The sequence below is a fragment of the Parus major genome, chromosome 1 (genome assembly GCF_001522545.3).
Source record: "Parus major isolate Abel chromosome 1, Parus_major1.1, whole genome shotgun sequence".
NCBI lineage: Eukaryota > Metazoa > Chordata > Aves > Passeriformes > Paridae > Parus > Parus major.
In genome coordinates, this window is record NC_031768.1 from 69,423,894 (window position 1) to 69,442,983 (window position 19,090).

At 37.4% G+C, this 19,090-nt stretch overlaps 1 protein-coding gene across 3 annotated transcripts in view; it reads right to left on the bottom strand.

Annotated features, from left to right (window-relative positions):
• Window positions 1-6,719: 6,719 nt before the first annotated feature.
• NUP58 (nucleoporin 58) overlaps window positions 6,720-19,090 on the bottom strand; it is a 34,555-nt gene continuing 22,184 nt past the window's right edge. For 2 of the 3 annotated variants that reach the window (XM_015638441.3, XM_015638431.3), the window contains exons 14-16: window positions 15,650-15,748; window positions 12,753-12,848; window positions 6,720-8,683 (exon numbers count right to left, since the gene is read on the bottom strand). In XM_015638441.3, the coding sequence (XP_015493927.1) occupies window positions 8,514-8,683; window positions 12,753-12,848; window positions 15,650-15,748 (365 nt within the window). In that variant the 3' untranslated portion in view covers window positions 6,720-8,513. The remainder of the gene's footprint in view (window positions 8,684-12,752; window positions 12,849-15,649; window positions 15,749-19,090) is intronic. The other variant, XM_015638450.3, reaches the window with a different exon arrangement.

Consider the following 19,090-nt stretch of genomic DNA (forward strand, 5'->3'; position numbering starts at 1 on the left):
ACACGCCGCAGTGACAGCAGCAATCAGTGCTGGCACCACCTTATCACAGCCAGCACAGACACCTCCCGTATCGCCCGTCTGGCTCCAAAATGCACCGCTGTCCTGATAACGGGGCTGGGGGATGCAGCAGAAGGGAGGTGAGCGGGTAACAGCATCTCCAAGTGCCGGGGGATATTTCCCTACAAATTCACGAGTGCAGGAGGAGGCTGTCACTCAGAAAACATCTCCCAGTTTCAGCACAGCCCAGTCGGAGCAGAGCTTTAGGGAGCTTGTTAGCGTTGTCCAACTACTCAGACAGCCTTGAATTAATACAAATGTCAGGCTCTTCTCCCTCGAGTCTTAGTGCATTGATTTTTGGAGCTTCCACTTGCTGCAGACACAACAGATTGCTGTATGATATACAAAAGCCTGGATACAAAGCTGGTGTGCACAGCTTCAAATTGAAAGGGATGCTGTTTCCTAATTGATTTATTACTTCTGCTCCCACCAACCACTCCAGTCACCAGCAAGAAAAGGAAAGAATTTTAGTCTTTTTTTTCCCACTCCTCAGCCAAAAAACAGAGGAAGAATTACTTGTGGGCTAAATCCATCATCCCACTGTCTGCCCTCACAGTGAGCCTGAACAATTTGACAACGCATCGTTATTAAAAAGTTATTTAAACTAAATAAAGAAACCCCCAGGAAAGTACAGGAATTTTCCACATTCACACTTCAATTTATGCCATGCAGAGCACAAAACATGAGCACTTCATCAAAAGCAGGAAAAGAAAACTAAGGATATTTAAAACCAGACATTTCCTGATGTTCACCTGCTAATGCCATTGTGCAAGACAAGGCTTTGGGCACCATACAGCAGAAGCAGCATCACTATGCAGCTGTTGCCATTTATTGCACTTTCTGCCTGTGCAGTGAAATCAGTGAGGTTCCAGCAAGAAAAGAAGCCTTCTTCTCATAGTACAGCTCAACAGGACTTAGTGCAGTTAAATTTGCAGTTTGGGGGTTTATATAAGAATTATTACTGCAGACAGGCAAGAAGCAGCAACTTGTGGAAAATTAACAATATTTATGAGAATATTTTCTAGATCAGAACATTTTCTTATACTGCTTAGAAAAGAAGTAAAGAAGACTGTATTTGCTTGAATGACTCCTATCTTACTCAACAATTATCTAGCCTGGCAAAGAGGCTCTTGAATTTTGCTCCTCCCTCCACTTCCCAGGGCTAACTTTAAATGATACATCCAGCACTCTGCAGCAGTGTTCCGTTTCTGATGTTACTATTTCTGTCACTGGTGGACTGGTATCACCATCCATCTACCTGAGACCAGGATCTTACCCCCATATCCCTTCTGCCTCTGTATATTCCAGCAGCTCCAAAGCCTGGCAAGCCCTGATGCCACACCAACGTGGATATCATGACAGAGCAACAAGCACCAGCTGCTGCAGCACTAGAAATAAGTCACGGGGAGAAGTGACAATGAAGGTGACAATTCTCAAGTGCAAAATTACAAATTACACAGAGGAGCATTTCTAGATGGATATTTTTACTAATAAGTATAAATTGAAGCTAACATGCTTTTGTATTAGACCTGCATCTCCATCACAGAAATTATATTTTGACAAGCTGCCACAGTCTTTCTGCAGTTCCAGCCTCTTTATCACATCCCCAACACAAGTGGGAGGTTGCTATTGGCACTGACAACATCATGACACCCAAAGCCAACATAAGAAATGTTAAAAGCCTTCCCTCTTCAGTCTCAGAGCAGTGCTCAGCATCAACTTCTCTTTGCCACCATGGGATCAGGTAAGAGCTTTGCTCTGTGGTTCATGCCACATAAGCTTAGTTAGCAGACAAAGGTCTCCCTGTCCCTGGGAATAAGGCTTGCTTCTGGTATGGCTGCTGGAGGTATGTGAACATCTTTCTGCTCCTTAGTCAGCAACTAAATAAAATAAAAGATTAATTCCTATTTGAGGTTGATATAATGTGCATTGCTAAGATTTGTTTCCATGGCATTAAGGCTGGCACCTTCCTTCACTATCACTTCTGTCCATTCACTTTGTCTGACCCAGTGCTAAAATAGAACCCCTGTGGCTGTTAAATGAGGCAACACTCTGAAGAGCTGTGCCACATACAGCTGCACCAAACAAAGGCAGCACGGTGGTACAGATACAGGTATGCTCTTCATCACTCCTCCACACATTGTCACAAAATGAGTGGTCTCCAGCAGAGACAGAGAGATGTCCCCACACTACAAAGGACTACCTGCTTGCTGCCATTGCTTCCATTCAGCATTTCGGCCCACTCATTCCAGAATTCATTTTGAAAGAGGGACTTTTTTTTCCAGTAAGGACACTTTTATCACATCTATCTTCTCCCTAGACAGAACCACAGTGAGTGTTTACACTCAAAGGTTAGATTCCTTTTATGTGTATGTTAATAAAGAAATAAGGGTAGCACAAACAGCCAAGGAATGCTAACACTGTTAACAGGATGAGAAGGTTTGCGTGTTTTTTCACTTTAGGGTAGCTTCTACTTAGGTACTTAACCAGGAAGTTAACAGACTACCCAACTCTACACAGCTTGTGCACACTTTTTTCCCCAAGGTTTCACTCAATTCAAAGTCTACTCAAGCTGCCTGTCACCACTTTTTTTTTTTTTTTCCCATGAGAATTTATCCCTTTCTCCTCTTAATAAGAGTACATGGTTATTTTTCAAGTTTCATATAATAAAGTTTTCTTGACTTTGAATACTCATCAAGTGTGTGTTTCATTCTGTTTTTAGTACAGCACAGTGACTGATCAAAACCACCTAGCTTTCTTTTGTGGCCAGGATCATCATTACCCCAAAAGCATATCCTGTTACCACAAAGTGCTATATTAAATGTACAGAGCCAGCAAGGGATTTTTTGCCCAGGAGCTATATGCCAGCTTCTAATCAGAACTTTATTTTGGAAGCAATTACATGATTTTCTAATAAACTGCTGTCCTGCTGGTACCCAAGCACATGCCGCAGAGCGATACCTGCATTAAGGAGAAAAGAAAAAAAAGAGAAATCCATCAGTCTGGAAAACATTAATTGAACAAATAAGTATCTTTTGCCTCTTCAACTATTGACCTATTTAGGACAGGAGTATATATTCCAAGTTTTCCATACAAATGTTCAACAGAAATGACCTGATATCCTGGTGGGGGCTGATCTGTACTCAAAGAAAAGTAAAATTAAACCAGAAGCTCTGCTAGCTTGTAGAAGCTTCTAAACTTAATCATAGTCTTTTCTTAATAATCTAGAATTGCCTCACTTCTAAAGGGTGAGAAAACAGAAAACAAAGCGAATGAAACATGCAGCCTACTCACCTCGTCACCGTGGCATTTAACAGCAGCCATGGGTTACAAAGATTAAATTCCTGAGGCAGAGTGAAAAAAGCATTAAGTAATAAACCTCCTAGCAACAGGAGACAAATGGGTCAGAAAGATTGTTCAAATATTGAAGTCCAACAAAATTCTAGCACCTTAAAAAAAGTGTGTCAGAAAAGGTTTACAACAAGGAAACAAAAGGTGACATACCTTGTCATAGAGTTGTTTAGACTGAAAATAATCAAGTCTGACCATTAACCTAGCATGGCCATGTTCACTGTTAACCCATGTCCCCAAGGGCCAAGCCAACACTTTCTGAACACTTCCAGGGACAGTGACTCCACCACTTTCCTGGGCAGTCTGTTCCAGTGCTTGACAACAAGTGTTTCAGTGAAGAATTTTCCCCTAATACCAAACTAAACCTGCCCTAGGACAACCTAAGGTCATCTCCTCTTGTCCTGTCACTTGTTACCTGGGAGAAGAGGCCCACCCCCACATGGCTGCACCCTCCTTTCAGGCAGTTCCAGAGAGTGATGAGGTCCCCCCTGAGCCTTCTTTTCTCCACCCTAAACACCCCCAGCTCCTCACAGGACTTGTGCCCCAGACCCTTCCTCAGCTCTGCTGTGTCACCCTGAAAACTCAGTTTTCTGAGCTTGCTGACATAGTTCTCTAAAGACTTTCCCAGGACAGTAACTGTAAACACAGATATGTATACATTCTTTCTGATACACATCTTTTGATGGCCATCTCTCACAGCCAGTGTGGTTGGGAAGGTGTTATCCTATCCAATCTCTGGCCGTGGTCAGAAACCTATAAATTCTGAGAAGAAATAAAGTTCACTCTTCCTTTCACCACACCTCGAGCTGTGTTCGTGTGACCTATTTTGTATCCAGTGGCAACACTGCTGCCCTTCTCTGGACACACTCCAGCCCCTCAATGTCTTTCTTGCACTGAGGGGCCCAGAACTGAGCACAGCATTTGAGGTGTGGCCTCAGCCAAGTACAGGGGCACAGTCACTGTCCTGGCCTTGCTGGTAACACTACTGATACAAATGCACCTGTCCAAGCCATGAGTTGCCAGTTTCTCCAGGAAGACACTGGGAGAACATGTCAAAGGCTTCATAGTAATCCAAGTGGAAAACATACACAACTTTTCCTGCATTCACTGAACTTCTCACCTTGTCACACAAGATCAGTCAAGCAGAACCTGCTTTTCACAACCCCCTGCTGGCTGGGCCTTGGCTGTCCTGCACACACCACATAACGGCACTTAAGACAATTTGCTCCGTCACCTTGCCCAACACTGAGGTCATGCTGACAGATCTGTAGTTCCTTGGATCTTCCTTCTGACCCTTCCTGTAGACAGGTGTCCCATTTGCTGACCTCCAGTCAATCAGGACCTCCCTAGTTAGCCAGAACCTCTAGTAAATGATTGAAAGTAGCTCAGCCAGTTCTTCCACCAGCTCTTTTGGTATCCCTGGGTGGATTCCATCCAGACTTGCAGCTCTCTAAGCGGCATGGCAGGTCACTGACCGTTTCACTGCACGTGCTGCATGACAGCTACTCCAAGGGCCCTGTGGTGGCAGTATGTAACTGGCAGCCTCCTGCCACCTGATAAACATTCAACACTGAGCTCAGAAAAAATGATCCTGAACTAAAATGAGTTGTCCCATTCACAGCAGTAAGCCTTGCACATTACATCCCCTCACCTCTCTCCACACTTCATCCCCGTCACACCTCCATCCTCCTTTTACGGAACCTACCAGCCTGGTTGAGTAGAGATGGCACAACACAGCTATGCTGGAGCTCCATGGATACTGTCATAGTGGGTAACTGCATTCTTCCAGAACGGTGGCAGGCATCAACTCCATGTCAAGCCCCTCCCCAAACCCAGGTGCCCATTTCCATGAGAATCCATACCAGTCAATGGCCATGATACTTTAACCATCCATCAGTGTCTGGAGACAGCAGACACAGTGCTGGAAGGTACTTAATGAGAGGGAAGAGAGAAAGAGCCTGACAGCACAATCCCAGCAGTTAGTCCCAAAACTACATCATTTATTGCTGGAAATTTTTGCACATAGTTATTTGTTCTTAGAAACTTGAAAAAGTTTTAGGGAGACAAACTTTTTATAGAGTATGAGGCTTTCATGCTCTATGGTAGTAACAGATACTCTTCTCATTAAGAATCTAACAAGGTGCTTCCTCTCCTGAGACATTCCAGGTATAGCCAGTAACATGACTGAGCTGGCATGAATGACTGGATTTTTTCTACTGTCCTCATGAATACTGGAGTGGAAACAACTAAAGAATTATCACTGACATCAAAGAGACATGGAAAGGCCACTAAAGCTGTATTCCTGAACCTTATTTCAATTTTTTTAAAAATTATGCCATAAATGCAACCACAATCCAAAATGCAGTTGTTAGGAACATGTAGATGAAGGGAACGTAGCTGAATTTGGATTTTTTTGTGGTGAGGAAGATGCATAAACTCTGACCCACTCCATCTTATTTCAATCTCCTCATTCACAATCCAGAAGAAGTAGGTAAGCGTAGTATCTACGTAACTGATTGGACAGGAACAGAGACATACATGAGGTCAAAGAAAGTTCTAGATTAGAAAGAGGCTCCTGAATCAAGCAAAGGCATCGCTCTTTCCTTTCTGCTGTCTTCATTATAGGGAGAATGCTGAAGGAAAAACAAGTCACTTCTAGTAAAAGAAAGAGGTCACATACATAAGTTTATACCACAGCTGTACAAAAAGATACAAACTAACAGAAAACCACAGTCTTGCACTGGACTTGAACCTTCTTTCAAACCAAACTTTTCTTTCTTTACAGAACAGACAATCTAGATTTAATTTCATGGCTTTTAAATATACATCAGCTTCTTAACCTGCTTGTAGAAAACCAAGGCACACCTTGAATGCTTTTGTATTTTACACTCTAACCATATTAACATGTCTTTAAATTCGGGGAGGCGGGGGGGGAAGAAATTTGAAACAGTGCCTGCAGTGCTGATCCCTGAAAATTATGGCTAAATTCAACCACCCAAGTAATAGTCTGGGAATATAATTATTTTAAATTCCATTTTTACTTTAGCTTGTACAACTATATGTGATTATTCTATTATATAGAATATAGAATTATATGTGAAGAAATTCTAGACAACCCCACAGCACAATACCTCCCTTTACCCCCTTCTCCCTCCACACTTTCAATCCAGGATCAAGGCCCTAACTTCTGCAAGAACAATTCTGCACTATATGAACTCTAAGAGGAACAGTTCTACATATTAGCCAATGAGGTTTTTGCTTCTCCTGTAATGTAGGAGAATGACAGGAAATGATCTTTCAGATAGGCAATATGTATTACAAGGATCACAGCATTATTGTTTTATTGTTTGCACAATGGTAAGTTGCACATATGGACAAACAGTACACATTTAGAATTAGTTTCACAAATTAATACATTGTAAGAGTCCAGTGGTTTAACATATTAACTATTAAAAAAAGAAGTAACAAAGGAATACAAACATTACAGTTTTGACTGCAGCCCAATAAAAGTTTAAAAACAGGTTGAAATCAAAATAAACCGTAAGCTTTATTTTTATTGTGACATTAAAAAAAAACACATATCCCTTCCTAAGAGACTGCTCACAAAGATGCAATAACATACAAGTACAAAAATGAAGAATTCTGTGCTCAGTTTCCCCTTAATTTTATCAGATGAAGTGACAAACCAAACATTCGTCAAAGAGCAACCACTGTCAAATGCAGACACTTCCAAAACATACAAAATGATAGTAACACTTTAACAATAGAAAGCAAATAACAAAATCTCGACATAAAATCAACTTGGCTCCAAAGTTTCATGCTCACACATCAACCTGGTATCATTATTTGCAAGGAATCAATTGATCTATTATTTCCTTAAGATATTTTCCTGGACATTCCTAGTGCACACCAAATTGAAGATGCAGAACAACAAGCTATGATTTGTGGTATGTGAGATTCACAAACTAGTACTAGAATAGCTTTAACCTTCAAATTACATAATTTTCCTCCCCTGTTCTTGAGCAGCAAGTTACTGTACTACACCTTGTTTGAAAGCCAATGCCCAACTGCTTTTAAGGCAGTGCTGATGACAAGCTCATGAATCAACTTAGGTTTGGAACACTTAATTTGGGTTTTCATTAGGACAGTGCATCCTGTCTCCCTCAAATGCAGGGAAAAGCTCATCCAGCCTGACAACTCATCCTTGTAGCATCCTGAGCTTTCAGCTGAAATCCTGCAGTGCCCTACTCTTCAGCTCAGGAGAAAAACAATCAAAACAGTTTGGGAACATTACCTATGAAATTTCTGTGCTGAAATCTCAGATTCTTCTTTAGAGCTGTCTGATAAATGGGCCAAGAAAAAGGTTAAAAAAAAAAACAAATCAAAACATCTATTAACCACTATCTACCAAACTTTATGAAATAGTAAACATTGTATTTCAGCTGGTTTTAAACAACGAAACACAGAAGCAATGATGACACAGCCTGGGACCCACTATTTGAAATTCCTAGAAACATCAAGATATGGGACCACAGGGCAACATGGAGAAACAAAATACACAAAGAAAAGGAGATCTGTGTGGGGGAAGGTATCCACATCTGTGTTTTATACATATATATATATACACATACATACACACAGATGTGTGCACTGTACTGTATATATTTACATCCATATACACAAAAACACCCTGAAGTAGATTTAAAGGCCATATCCAGGAACAGAAGATATGAACTCTAGTATTTGTACTAGAATATATTTTATCTGTACAAAAAAAAAACCAAACAAATATGCATATATTCATATGGTATAAAGCTTATTAACAAAAAATATTCTGATACTAACATTAGGTTAAATAGATGATTTTACAAGATTCTTTAATAATAATGCAGTATAGAACATTTCTAAAACTAGGGCCCAAAATAAAAATACATAAACGGGTTTCTATTCACAAGAAAATAGCTGTTCAATATGATTTCACTAGGGAAAAGTAGCAAAATTTTTATAAATCTCCTGGGATGCAATTTAATTAATGTATCAATCTAGAAAAATAGACTTTTCAGATGAAGAAAGTTGATTCACTTCCCCCTCCCTAAAAGGGGTGCCTATCTTTTCCCTCGCTTGTTTCCAGCTGGAGGTTTCTTCAGCTGAAGAAGTTGCCCTCCTGTCCCAAAGCCTGCAGATGCAGGATTAGACACCCCGAACGTCAGGCCAGCTGATGCTGTGATGCCAGGATTGCTGAAGTTAAACCCAGACGTAGTCGAGCTCCCAAAGCCTTATGGGGGAGGGAAAAATATTTTAAAACATCAGTTATATCAGGATTGTAAATTTGTTCTCCTTGAAGTTTTTAACACCAGCCACTTTGTTCCCAGCAGTTGTAACACTTTTTACCAACGTGGATCAACAATGGTAAATCACATTACTAGAGCACTTGGACATGCCATGGCAACTTGGACAGCAGTAACAGAGGTTAACTGAGTGAGTGCAAACAATTATATCCTAAATCACAAGTCTATTATACCATTATCCATACAAGAGCAGCATACCAAGTCCCACTGAAATTGTACAACAGAAGAGCCATAATTCCTCGAATTCTCAGCATAAGCATTCAGTGCACTCCTAAAGTGGAAGGGAAGGCAGCAGGTACAGGTGGACCATGGACCACTCACCTCACTCACAATAGAGAAATGTCAAAGCTGGAGTCAGGAGTGCTCAGCCTTCTTCCTCCCAACTTGGCTACCTCTGCCTTCCTTTATAACATATGTGGCACAGACCACACCTTAAATGTGAGGCAGAAAAGGCTCAAAAAGTCCTTGCCAAGCTGTTTGTATTTAAAAACATCCTTTATGACAAACCAAAAAACAGCACTGGAAACAAAGCTTTGGAAAAACTGAATGACTAGCTGAGCAAACCGTGCTATTTTAACTCCTCTATCAAGGTAAACTCTACAGTTTTCAGCAACAGTTACACTAACTCATTTCACTTGCTTTTATAAATTTGTATCAGTTATGTGTAAACAGCTTAGATAATAATTGCAACTACTAGAGAATACTAGAAATTTCTCAAAGATTACTTTATAAGAAGCAGAACTTCATAACTTCATGTTTTTTTGTCTCAAGAGAACACAAAATAATAGGTAAGACACAAGCAAGTTCAGATTTTAACAAAGAGTGTCATACCAGTATATGAAAACCTGCAAACAATTAAGATAATAAGAATAATGGGACTGGTTCACAATCAAGAGAGTACATTCTCAATATGCGTTACTTTCTGTTGCTTCATTAGTTCTCTAGCAGACAGTTGAAGCAATCCTTTGGTCACATCAGTATGTTCAACTCAATGCCTAAAATATTTTTGGAGTACAGAAATAAAAGCCCAACTGGTTGTCTCACCAGAATCCTAAAGTTGCTCTCACAAGCCTGATGTCTTCTGTTCTCTCACTTGTTACTGACACTCTGCAATAAGAACTACTTCAAAACTTAACATTAAACTCTTCTTCCTGCAGTGTCTGGACTTGGGTTACACACATCATCTTGTCAAGAAAATTCATTATCAACATTCCAGTAACTTACAGTCCTACAGCATGCAGTTGCCTGTACAGAACCAATTGTCAGTGTAATGGTTGTGCAGATCTAGAGTATGACAGATGATAGTGACTGATAGTGTTCATTTGGGTCTTGTCTAAATTTTGTGGATGATTTGTCTCTCATCCTAGAATGTAAGGGGTCAAATACATGCAAGTGTTACTCCATTTCCCTGATAACTCTGAATTGAAGCTAAGATGTATCAGAGAGTCTCATGAATGACAAAAAAGGTTACCTTTTTACTTCATGTATGTGAGATAACAAGTTTTTCTATGCTTCCCAGAGAAAACATCATGAACGCCATTCATAATAAAGCTGCACTGCAGTGTCAGGAGTTCAGTAGGCAAGTGTTCATAAATTACCTCCAATTTGCTACTTCTAGATGGAGGGATTATTTTGAAGTATGCAGAGAAGGCTTTATTTGAATAATATTACAGTAAGAGGTACATAAACTATGGGACAGAAGACTGAGAATATGCTTGCTAATTTAGATACAATCTGGAAAGCAATAGCTGTTCTGTTAGAAGTGACATTAAGGTCCTCCACAGAAGTTTAGAAAGGCAGACGTGAAATTCATCTATATGGTTTTCTCCTGTCATAGCAGCATAATAAGGTCAAGGTACCAAATTTTGTTGCAAGTAAACCAAATCCTAAAGCTGAACACTCAAATGCAAAATCTTCAGGAAAAAAACTTGATCAAGGTATACACTGAGTGTTATTCCTGTTGCAAGAAAAGACACTCAATCACAGAGTAGCTCAGTTTAGATGGAAGACTCACAAAGTCTTGAACCATAAGTACATGTGACCTAACCAAGGTCCTTTCTGAAAATAGTATTATTTATATGTGAAAAGTGATTTCAGGAAGTAAATTGCAACCTGCCCGTCAAGGACACAGCCTTGACATCTCCCTGAAGGGCATTAAGATCTTACTTTATTCACTGGGCTTGTGCATCTCTGCTTCCAGCAAACCCTTTAGTTTGGTAAGCCAAAGATGAATACACTCCTTTCCACAACAGTTTTTTGGTGTTTTTTTTGTAATTTTAATACTACAGGGAGAAACAGCAGTTCATCAGATAGCAATCTATTCCTGTTTTCATCTCCCATACCACAACGGGTGCTCCAGATCAAAAAGTATTTCAAGAGCAGCTTTAACTGATTTATTATAGCCTCTCTATGTAAAAGCTGCTCATGGATTATATTAAGGTCTGTTTTTTAGCAGTATGAATGCATCCAGCCATGATCCCACTTGATTATCTCTTATCTTGTCTACCGAGGCTGCAATTCTTCAATAAAAATAAGTCTCCAACAAAAATTTTCAACTCAGATCTTCAAAGTATATTTAGCATCTGTTTTTATTCAGCTACTTTTTGTAGCTGAGACTCTTTTGAGGTAACTGACAATGTTAATTTTATTGGGTGCAATCCCCTCATTTGCAAAATAAACTGATGGCACTGACTGCATGACAAAGCCTGATTTGAAGGAAATGGTATCTAAATTGCCTCTGCACACCCAACATAGCTAAGACAGACTTGTTATTTCCTTTGGCTTAATACTTCCGTAGTGATGGACAACTGATCCATACAAGTTAGTTTTCTAATTCTATTTTTATTATGTTAAAAACTAAATTATTAACTTTGCAATCCAGCAGCTTTAAATGCTGCAATATTACTCAGAAATAATAGGCTACAAGATTAAAACATAAGCAGTGTAAGTCTTCCAACTGTTTCTCATACTAAGAACTAAGTAAAATAAAGTTGATGCTTGGACACCAGACACTGTAGAGAGAGCTCCATCAAGAACTTACTAGGTTGTTAACATTCATGAATGTTACACAGTCAGCTTAGTGAGCCATTTCCACCTTATAATGCAAAGCCGATACAATTTTACAGGCCTAACAGCTCATCAGTAATCAAGGAGAATCCAGAATAAAAATCATAGCACTTCTTAATAAATACCAGCAAAATGCTGTTTTTTTCTAAGAGCCATTGAACAAAAGATTTTTCTTGAGACAGGATCCTTCTTCAATGTGCCACTTAAAAAGGATTTTAAGACAGACTACAGAAGCTATTTGTATACTAAGAGCTTAGTAAGTTATTACTCCTATTTAAAAGGTAGAGGTGTCAGCTATATTTCAGACTTCTGAAATATAAGGCACAATAGCATCCATATTTTAATTATATCACACCCCCACAAAAATGAAATCAAAATAGCTAAATGAGTACTGTGTAGTTCAAATGCCACAGAAATGTTTTCAAAGTAGTTAATATAGTGAATTATGAACATATACAGAGATACAATACATATAACTTACTATTCAAATAGATTAAGCATTTATACATTTTCAAGGAAACTTCTGGACTTCCAGAATATAATTTTAACTTTATTTGTAAATACAGTAAGTCAAATTACTAGTATATTTGTCACTAATTTATACACTAATTTCAATCAATAACTGATTCCAATGCATCCAAGTGACAATTGCTCTTCTGTATATGAGGCTGCACTTGATCTCCTGCTTCCACTCCTAACTAGACAGACACCATGAAATGGGAAACATTAATGCTCATTCAATACTGTCTACGTAGGGGACCTCTAACAGAACCCAGAAACTTATCAGAAAATGTGTCTCTAGTAAGTAGTTAATAGTGATATACACATGCAACTTTAAGCAATCCATTTATTGGAATGAGTGCAGTAGTTTCATTATAAGACTTGCTTTAAGATAAACTTGATTTCTGAATTCAAAAGTAACAAACCAACCTGCACTTAGACTTCCTGATGGTTTACTTGTAGTTCCAAACCCAAATGATGACGCTCCTGTGGCACTACTTCCAAAGGCAGAGCTACTTCCAAATCCTAATAGAATAATAATAAAGACATACAACAAAAAAAATTACAGACACAGCAATTAAAGACACATAGGTTTCAGGTGAGTATTCTAAACCCCAACATAATTCTAAGCATTATTTGGTAAACAAATATTTCTATGACTATTGCCTGAAGAGTATTTATCCTTGACAAAGCACTGTGTTAAGAACAGTGCAAACTGGAAAGCACTGAGAAAAACACTACCTTCAAAATCCAAAACTGGCTAAAGAAAAAGTTATAAAAACAGGTGGTGTGAACTACCAGAGTTTAAGAAATTTCTATTCAAATGCTGTTAAATGAGCTAAAACTAAGAAATTTCAGATACAAGTTACATGACTTTTATTACAAAAAGTCACAATCTTCATCTACAACTCCAAAAAAAAAAGAATTATGCTTAAAAATGAGTAAGCATTTTTCTTCAGTTTACACTTGGCTTATTTTAGAGCTGTTCCCCTCTCAAGTTATTAGCGATCAGCTTTATCTAGGAAACCTGAAAAGAGATTAAATAGAGAATAGAAACAAATTTCATAATATTTCATGTGAAAAATCATCATAGAAGGGCAGCCATAAATGTATAGCTGTGACAAAATTAAATTGGTTTTTTAATTGACATTCATCATTTCATAACACAAATTTTTTAATGTTTGAAATTGTGTTAATAATATTAGGTCACTTTGAAGGAAAAATAAATTGGTATTTGCAGTTTGAAATAGAGGCTAGACAACAGGAACTGTAAGAAAACTATATACTCTGATTTTGGCTATCTTAGGTTTTCAAAAAGAAAACAGTTTCTGTATTTATGTTTAAGGAAATCATGTTCCCATCTTAACTTTCAAGAATCAAGAAAAATCCTTTTATTTACTGCAAACTGAGCCTTTACCATTTCCTTTACAGAAATGCTTTTGAGATTTTAAAACGAGTAAGGACTAACACACTATCTGGAGCAGTGTCCTCTAGTTTCCTGAGATTTTTAAATCAAAGAGGTATTAAGGGTAGGTAATGGCAAGTATCATTTCCATGTAAGACAGTTCATTTAAATGACACACTCTTTTGTCCTATCTAGATTGAAACTCATAACCAATGATCAGGCAAGGCGTCTGCAAATATTTAATGAAGCATAGGATCTATGCTAATAATTTATATACCTCAATGCAAAAGCCCCTGTTTATCACTGTCAAAATACACAGAGCATTAATCAAGGAAAGAGAGCAAAATTTCCCAATTAAAATGGCACTTCCAGAGCAAACACCAGAAAATGTCCTGTTCAAAAACCTAAATCCCTAGGATTAGAAACTCAAACAAATTTAAGTAATAATTCAGCCAATTTGTTTCCAAGAACACACCTGCAGCCTATTTTTCAGGTATGTATTTATTCTTCTACATTTGCTTCTATCAGAGTCTAATGGATTTGTTAAAAGACATTTTGCAAATTAATAATGCAAGCAAATATCTTCCTAGGCAGAGAGCTAGGAAAAAAAAGAGAACACAAGTCAGGTTTTTTGGACAGAACTAAAAGCAGGTGGAACAGTAATTTATTTACATTGGTACGACTGCTGAACAATCTTTAGTCTACAACCTTTTCAGCAGAAATTTAAGAATTTTATGAGTTTTTTTGTTTTGCTTTTTCTTTAGGCATTTAAAATGCTGCAGGAAAACTTGGCAATTCCAAATATCCTTTAAGCTCATTATTTTCTTTTTTTTTTTTTTTTTTAGGTATACAGATTTTCTTTTATCTGAAAACACTTAAAATCTGATGAGAAGGGACACATTTTAAAATATTTTCAAGGTGATTATTTAAGGTAAAACTCATGTAATGTTCAGGTTACATCATCTTTCCAACATTGAGTGACACTTAATTATTTTAAATACATTACAACACTGACTCATATGCTCAGCTCATAGGCAAAATGTAGGAATGGGGACTGAGGCTGCAGAGAAAGGAGGATGGAACAAGAAAAACCACATTATGTTTGTGCTTAGCAGATGTAACAATTTTCCTTGCAAATCTTATAAAAGCTTCAGAAGCCATTAGTATCTGTAGGGGCCCAACCTATATAGACAGGAAGTTTACATGCTGATTAGAATTTACGTGATTAGTAGAATCTACCAGTAGCTCTAGTGTTGAGAACACATTACATTTAAAATAAAAGATCTACAGTAATTTAGTATTTTTTTTTTAATATCACCTACTTTTTCACAGTGATGTGTCCTCCTGGAATATAGTCCCTATCAGCACTATTAACATTTTAGTAAGTATTTTTCTCTCACTCTCACATGTTGCTTTTTCAGCTGGGGGAGGTATTTTTTTCCCCACCCCACTGCGGCACACAGTGACTACTAAAGCAAATAGATTTCAGGATCACAGAACTGCAGTAACTTTTTAACATTTATTCTTATTTCAACACTAAGCAGAAATAGTTCCCTACAGTTAAAAGGTGAAAAACTTCCACAGATTACCTACAGTGTGATATAATGTCTCAGGTGCCTAATTTTCATAAAGGTAAAATTCAGTCAAGCTGTAGCTCCAACATGATTGATGTCCTTCCCTAGCTTTTAGAGCACAACTTCTCTGTGATTGCCTAATCCTGTTCATCTTGGGGTTTCACTACAATGGCTTAGCCCTAGCAACTCCTTCTGCAAGGCAGGAAGAAGCTTGGAAAGCACAGACCTGCCGAATTGTCAGGTGTTTCCCTGAAACAGATCATCCTCTTAGTGGAGTTAAAGGTTTGCAAGAGATTCAGCTGTGCAGCATCATAATTCAATGAAAGATTAGAAAAGTTAAAGTGTACCTCCAAGGCTTGAAGAACCTAAGCCACTTGATTGCAAGCCAGTGCCAATACCTGAGCCGAATGGCGTTCCAAAACTAACTCCCAGAGATGGCTGTGGCCCTGGTACAAAAAAAATGAGAACAAACTTGCCTTACTCTTTGATAGTAAAGAGGTCCTTTATTTACTTATTCAAGTATTTGATAATGTGAACATCATTGCTTTCAACAAATCCCATTAAGATCCGAGATTTTACCTCATCAAAGTTTCTCGCTTAACTGTCTGCCTCTATATTGACTTGGTCAAAATCTAAGAAAATAATGATTGTAATAAGGTGAAACTAACCAAAACTAGTAACATAAGAACATAATTTAGTATTTTTAGAAGTTAACCAGTCTCACCTTAAACTTTAAAATGTTAATAAAAACCCTGAGAGAACACTTAGGTAACAACATTTTGCCACCTGTATTAATGAAATCAGAATAAGGGAGAACTTTCAAATTAAAAATGTAAGAACTGACACTAATGTAACTGAAACTGTATTATTTAAAATTGATTTAATAAATAGGATTCTTCAAAACTACTCAAGTATTCCATCCAAATTTAAACAAAACACTAAGATAAAAAACAAGACAATGACTTTATTTTATTAAATTTATTGTTCATTTTTAAGCAAGTCAATTACACAGTAACATGACAATTCATTTTTTTTCCACACAAGTGATAACTGAGTTCTGTTAAGCTCTGCTACATAACACCATTCAATAAGGTAAACTAGTCAAACCACCTGTTTAAATAACCATTTACAGAAGGCACAGTTCTGTGTACCTTAATGAATTAGATACATTCAAAATTTCAGAGTTTGTTCCATGATTTTAAGAAGCTGACAGTACTTCCCCTGCATATTCACATTAAGATGCAGGGCTGTCAAGAAACAATTTCAGTCTGCCATGATGAAATTTACAGTCTCATTCCTTTTTTGACCTTAACCTTGGGGAAAAAAGAATCAACTCGCTAGTCCATCACTAACACATTTTAAAATAATTAATTCTGATAAATAATTAATATATTTTAGACAGTTTTCACAGTACAATCTTCTATTCCTGTCTTTTTCAAACAGTTTTCAGTGCACTATTTTGTAAGTTTAATCATTAAAGATACAGTGCCAAACTCTTAATCCACAGACATCCGCACGTCTGCTCAAGATGGCCTTCTCCATCTTTGAACATACTTGACATCCTATATCTGTGAAAGTGATGATTTATTCAAATATTACTATAAAGCTCAGATGATTTTGACCTTTTTCCTAAATCATTATCACATCTGGGCTATTTTCACTCAAAATTTCCCATTTTGAACATTTATATAGAGTTTTAAAATGTGAATATTTCAAGCTCTTAAAATACTTTCAGTATTTGAAGATTTAAATGGAAAATCATTTTGAATCAAGTGAAAGGCACTGTATGTTGAGAAGTAACATCTTTTGCTAGGAACACAAAATTCTTAGGTGATCCAAGCTGAGTAACATCTGTATACTTCAAGTAGTGTTAAAACTAAATTTTAAGGGCAACTGAAGTTGTTAGCCTTCAGTCTCTGCTTAGCAGAAAATACCTGGAAAACCCAAGCTATTTCTTCCACTTAAAAAAAAGTATATCAGATGTTGCAGTTACAAATTTCCACAAATTTCAAACTAAAGTTGTTTACATCCAGTTTAAATACTGACATCTACCTAGCAGCTCTTAAAAAAAAGAAACAAAAATTAACAATAAAAAACCAAAACCCCCTACACAAGTCAGTGATCTAATTAACTAAAAGAACCCGAAAACACATATCCAGTTCCTTCTCAAGTACACAGGTTTCTATCTCAATAGGAGGCACTGTTAGTGGAAGACTTTATAAACAAAACACTACAGTCCTCCAGGCCAAGCTTTTTACCAAATGCAACATGCTTTTTTTAGAGCCAGTATAAAACATTATACTAAAACAACTCAGATCATATAAAACAGGATCTTATGCCGTAGACTAACAAACTTTTTATTGAGCAACAGCATATGATATGTTGATTTTGTACCATAATGTTCTGAAGGTATCATCACTGCTTATAGTTCTAGTAAGTAAACTTAATCTTCAATAGCAAAAGACTAGTAAGAATCTTTGATGCCGAGCGTATTCGCAAGAAAAAAAAATGGCACTTTCGGCTATTACAGGTACAAGACAAATTATTTATAACAAGTATTTTAACATTTTAAAACTTGATGTATTTGGCCTGTAGAGCACTTCAGTTTAATGAATAGGAGCCATTACAGAGAGTCAGACATGTCAGACAGATTGCCTACTGATGTTCTGCAATTTTTTGAATTACAGCTGGTCCAGACAGTGAGTAAATTTAGCATCACAATTTAGATCTGATTCTGACAAAGTAATACACTGGTTAATTTTAACCAAGGTCAATATCAAACCATACAATAAAACTAATAAAAACAATAAAAAAATTAAGTGCTATAAAGATTTCAGTATCCTTTCCCATTAGAACTTCAATCTCATACTAAGTCAAAACATAAAGTGTGCTAACAGCTTTATATAATGCTTTGACTAACTGTACTTCACCAGTTAAGGACCAGTTAAGGGTGAGTTTCTCAGTGGGTTATTTCTAGAGAAGAAAAGGTGAGCTTCAAGGAAAGCATTTCTTTAAGACAATTTAATCTTACCCAAAAAACATCAGTTGCAGCCTCATGCATTTACAGGTCTCGGTGCACTAGACTTTAATTTCCTTTGCAATCTTTTACTGTGATCCATCAATAATAACAGGTAGATTAGCCACCACCATCTGAACTTCCACACTGTTCAAGATTGCTCAGGGAGGGTGCAAGAGAGGCAGTGTTTAAAACTCTAGCTGCTACTGCCAAAAAGAATGACCAGCCTCACTGCTACCAAAAAAAGGCTGTGCTCAGAACAAAAGTGCCAAACTAGGGAGAAAGGTTGTGTTCAGCCAAAACTTAAGCATAATTTCAGTAATTCTAGCTTAAAAAAACTGCACAAAAATTGTGCTTTAATGTGCACACCACAGTCCTGATTATCCATCCCAGGTGAGCAGTGGAGTGCATTTTTGCTCCCTTTCTTCCATTTGGCCAGGACTCACTGGCTTTATTTATTTCAATAGAAGCCAGAAAAGTCTTGGCATACAGAGAGAACACAGGGTGCATATCTACACCCAGGAACTGGGGAAACATTCCCTGATCCCACAGCTTAGATGTAGCTACTAAACTTTTGACTTCTGAAAATAAATGTAAAATAAATTATTATTTATCTTTTTCAGAGAAAGAACAGTAACTAACTCTAAGTTAATCTTACAAAATACTTAACCATGTAAACATCAAATAATTTTTAAAAGAGACTAAGCATCCTGATCCCTCAATACTAGAGTACTATATATTACATTTTTCATCAAAAATTTTATAAAGGCCA